The following is a 4,751-nucleotide window of genomic DNA, read 5'->3' as shown; positions in this document are numbered from 1 at the left end:
AGCTACCTCAACACCTGTTGGCCACTTGAATCCCTTCCATGTTGTTGACTTATACTTAATGATCTGCAAAACGTACTGGATCCTCCACAGTAAAAGGCGTTCTATCCCTTATTTTTCTCCCCGAGCGGTCTGCGCTCGCTGCTTCAGTAAGTCTGGCACCAGACAATGTGAGAGACGCTTTCCGTCTGCCTGACCATACTGTAGTGATGATGGCAAAAATGGCAATCTCTCTCCCAAGTCCCCATCCTCTCTCTCTCTCTCTCTCTCTCTCTCTCTCTCTCTCTCTCTCTCTCTCTCTCTCTCTCTCTCTTTCTCTCTCTCGCTGTCTTTCTCCCTCTAGAGAGAAGTAACCCAGATTTCAAAATGAATCGCTGCCTATTTCTTTCTCCCTCTCTCTTTTCTCTATCATTCTAATCTCTCTCTCTCCCTCTCTCTCTCTCTCTCTCTCTCTCTCTCTCTCTCTCTCTCTCTCTCTCTCTCTCTCTCTTCTCTCTCTCTCCCTCTCTCTCTCTCTCTCTCTCTCTCTCTTTCTCTCTCACTCTCTCTCCCTGTGTCACTCTCTCTCCTCCTCTACTTGGTAAAAAACAGAGCCAATCTTGGAAAGAGAATACCAGTGCTCCATCTCGCCCTTCTCCTCACCCTGCCTCTGGGTTAGCTGATATAAAGTCTCCTCCACTTCTCCTCTGCCTCCTAGACAAGGATCCATCTGTTCAATCTTTCGTTTACTTCGTCTCTTTGGCTGTAAACGCTATTTTCCATTTTTTTCTAGGCTTACGTCTTGGATGCTTTTTCGCTTCCTGTCAATGCGCAGATCTTCTCGTCATTTCTTCTTCCTTCCTTCCTCTCCTTCTATCTCTGTTTCCTTTTCTTACGTATGCCTGTTTTATGAGCGAGAGCAGCTACAGGTGTGAAACCCAAAATAGTTTCTCTTAAAACTGTACCTGAGAGAAAGAGGCGGCCAAGAAGAGGAATTTGCCCCCACTCCAAGGTCTTGTTTAGGCTCCACAAAAGGTAAGCTCCTTCCTTCTTGGCACCTCATTGTTGTTGAATTGCATCTTTTTGTTAGCTTCCTTTATGTAGGAGCCCTCACTCCCTTTACATCCATCTCACCCGTCACTCAATGGATTTTTACTCCCATATTTTGCTGAGCCATAATCCCTGCAAAAAGCCATCATTCCAGTGTGCTTTTCGGTTTGTTGTTGTTTTCTGGGGACATTGGCTTATTTATTTATTCATTAAATGTCTCTCTGTGTCCGCGTTCATTTATCATTTAAAAGTCTACAACTGTTCCACCGCTACAATCTCCCCAGCTAAACATTTGCAGCTCTGCATTTTTCTCTATCCTCTCTGGTCTCATTCCTCCATCTCTTCTGTATCCCTGTTCTCATAAGGAATAGTATACTACTCTCAAACTTTGTCTGGAGAAACAACACCGCTTGCTAATCAGGGCACAATTGGACAGTGGTTGTGGATCGGATGTGAGTCTAATATTGGAACAGGTGGTGCTGAAGGGGGTGCGTGGGGGGCTGGGTGTGCACTGTTGACATGGCAACAGGAGGTACAGTAGACCCAGTAATTTGAGGGCTGGGCTTTGATGGGGGCTCGGGAGTGGGAGAGGGAGAGAGAGAGAGAAAGAAATAAGGGGTTTCAGAGAGAGAGAGAGACAGGCTAAGAGGGTTTATGGTCTAGACTGGCTGTATGTGGGACAGAGAGTTGCTGTCTTGGGGTCTCCGAGGCTAGATCCTTCTCAGCTGTCTATTGCAGTCTCCACAAGCAGCACCGTCCAACGAAGCCTCCCTTGCCATCGGTCCTCTATGTCGTTTCTCTCCTCCATCCATCCCTCCCTTCCTTCCTTCTTCCTGGCTCAATTCCCTTTTACTCCTCCTCTCTGGACCCCACCATGTTGTCCATGCAACAACTGACCCAAATACTGTAAAACCCCTCCTCCCCCCAATATCCCCACTCCTCTCTCCCCTTCCGTCTCGCCCAACCCTCTCTATCTCCCTCTCTCTCTCTCTCTCTCTCTCTCTCTCTCTCTCTCTCTCTCTCTCTCTCTCTCTCTTCTCCAAGGCAACATGTCCACCCCGGTCTCCCCCTCCCCATCGCTCTCCCCGCTCACCCTGGCCTCCTCCCCGTCCTCGGCCAACTCCACCTCCTCAACCTCCTCGCCCTCCTCCACCGTTGCCGGTGTCGGTGTGGCGGGGGGCTCCTCTCCCCTGCCCTCGCCCCTGTCCCCCCCGCCCAGGGTGCCCGTGTTCCAGAGGAAGGGCGCCCTGAAGCACAAGCGCATCGTGGAGGTGAAGGACCACCAGTTCACCGCCCGCTTCTTCAAGCAGCCCACCTTCTGCAGCCACTGCACCGACTTTATCTGGTAAGGTGGCCCATTGGTGCAGCACACGGTACACTCCATACATAGGCACTGAGTGATTTATGTGTGTTTGTGTTATCCCCGTCTGCCGTTGCGTAATTTCCCTTATCTTACTTCCTATGAGATGTGTACGCCAGTTAACATCAGAGATGAATATCACAAGTCCCTCCCCCTCTCTCGCCTCGCAACCCTGAACCCATATTACTGAAAGGGATATCGCTCTCCCCAAAAGCATGCTGGGAAGGCCAGCCATCTTTCTCACCGATAACCAACGTTTGGAGACCCCCACTCCAGGCATACCATCGTGAGATGAGAACGCCCAGAAACCAGGTTAACGTGCGCACAAACCAGCTCCAACCCGCGTTGGTTCCGGTGTGTTCCGCTCTCCGTCCATGGTCCCAGTGGAGAACAGACCAGTTCACACGCTGGAGCCGCCGCCCCATTGGCCTCAACTGATCATGTGACCCCTGCTGCTGATTGCAGGAGACCCTCCATGTCCCTGGTTAACCAGACAGCTCCATGCACGCGCTCTCTAATCATGTACGCAGACACACCTGCATTGATGTAGCATTTACGAGGACACAGGGGGATAAATATGCTCTAAATACTGTGGTCTATATACCCCGACCACTAATGCTGTGGTCGGGGCAACCACAGCCCGAGAAAGGTTTTCAACATCGCAAATGACTCAATATTGGAACAGATACTTTGCGCTGATGGTGTTCTCTGAGATTGTTTGTGTGTGTGCGTTTAACTTGTGTGTTTGGACATATGGTGGGGTGGGGGCTGTGTCGTTAGAGATGTTAGTCTGTGCCAGTAGCTTCTGGGTAGCTTCCGTGCTATTCTCTCCATCGGCTGCCATCTTGGCCCCTTAATTCTGCTTCATCCATTCAGGGCCAACATGGCCTATAAGCCGGGCTCTTTAGGACCCTTAGGGTGATTTCAGAGCAAATGGTGTTATTTATGGGTATAATTTACCCACAATCCTGCTCCACAACAAATAAAATCTTATTTGGTTGAACACCCATCCCCATCCCCTTTTAAATATTTCAGGATTATGAGAGGAAAATATAATTATATATCTGGTTATTTTCCTATAATCAAGCAATAGGACATATTGAGTTTCTGCCTACATCCCAGGGTTTCATTATATTGCTCCCGCATTCAGACTGAAATGAAGTTATTAATTCCACAAGTCCTAGATAACATAAATATGAAAATTTCGAGCCCAAAACATAGAACTCTCCCCCACTAAACATGAAAATGATCACATTTGCATATTTGCAAAGGGAATTTATTCCCACTATCTTAAATAAATTGAAGAAAATTATTTGCAGAAAAAGGAACAAGAATATTGCTCAGAAACGTCTCTCCCTCTTTCTGGGGCCATAAATCACAGCCAGGGAGCACAGTATTAGATAGTAACATCAATTATCAAGGGCCCGGGGCCCCAGATGCAGATCTGGACGCAGACCAAAGCCAACTGATCTCAAGGAGCACAAATTGATTGTGACAAAAGGCTCAAAGTACATTTCTTATGTATATACGTTATTTTCTTTGGTCAAATGCTACTGCTGCATCACATAATTGTTTAGAGTACATTACAAAATGTGCATTTGATACATTAGCTATACATCAACTATATTGCTGCACAAAACTAAATGACATGAACACAAGCGCACAATAACTTATGTTTGTCCTATTTGGCACCACGCTGCTGTTTTAATTTCTAGCTTAGTCCATCTGTCTTATCATTGAAATAATCTTCTAATTAGTAATCCCTGTCGTTTATGGCTGATCTGCTTTGCAGCATCGGCAATCTCTAAAAACAATGAACCCAACACTGGTTCACTACTGCTCCCTGCAGGTCAACTACTATAACTGGTGGCACAAATAAAGGGGCGTGCAATATGTCCATAGAGGAAGTGTGGAGCCTTTGCAAACAGATTGGGGATCAGATTACCTTCTCCAACCCCGTCTTTTGACAAAACGGTAGACTGAAATGGAGGTAGATCAGTGATTATGATCAGGGTACTCTGCTCCTTTGAACCAGTCGTGTGATTGTCAAGGGGTCTCTCTGCAGTGTGTTCATCTGCCATTTTAACCTCCCAATCAGAAGCTGATTCACAGCAGGGAAGATGCTGAGTGGACTCTTTAGCCAATCAATGGCTTTAATTATTCAATTAAGCTCTAAGGACACACTGGAAAGCAGCATACACTGCACTTCTGGAGGAGTGGAGAGACAAAGTGTGGTTTTGTGTGTGTGTGTGTGTGTGTGTGTGTGTGTGTGTGTGTGTGTGTGTGTGTGTGTGTGTGTGTGCGTGCGTGCGTGCGTGCGTGCGTGCGTGCGTGCGTGCGTGCGTGCGTGCGTGCGTGCGTGCGT

The 4,751-nt window shown here is 47.7% G+C and overlaps 1 protein-coding gene across 4 annotated transcripts in view; it reads left to right on the top strand.

Annotated features, from left to right (window-relative positions):
* The first annotated feature begins 2,075 nt into the window (after positions 1–2,075).
* The window catches only part of prkcg (protein kinase C, gamma), a 17,632-nt gene continuing 14,956 nt past the window's right edge, over positions 2,076–4,751 (top strand). For all 4 annotated transcript variants that reach the window (XM_056602089.1, XM_056602087.1, XM_056602086.1 and 1 more), the window contains exon 1: positions 2,076–2,371. In XM_056602089.1, the coding sequence (XP_056458064.1) occupies positions 2,076–2,371 (296 nt within the window). The remainder of the gene's footprint in view (positions 2,372–4,751) is intronic.

Source organism: Gadus chalcogrammus, chromosome 11 (genome assembly GCF_026213295.1).
Source record: "Gadus chalcogrammus isolate NIFS_2021 chromosome 11, NIFS_Gcha_1.0, whole genome shotgun sequence".
Lineage (NCBI taxonomy): Eukaryota > Metazoa > Chordata > Actinopteri > Gadiformes > Gadidae > Gadus > Gadus chalcogrammus.
The sequence above is the reverse complement of the archived record's forward strand: the minus strand, read 5'-3'. Positions and strand labels throughout refer to the sequence as shown.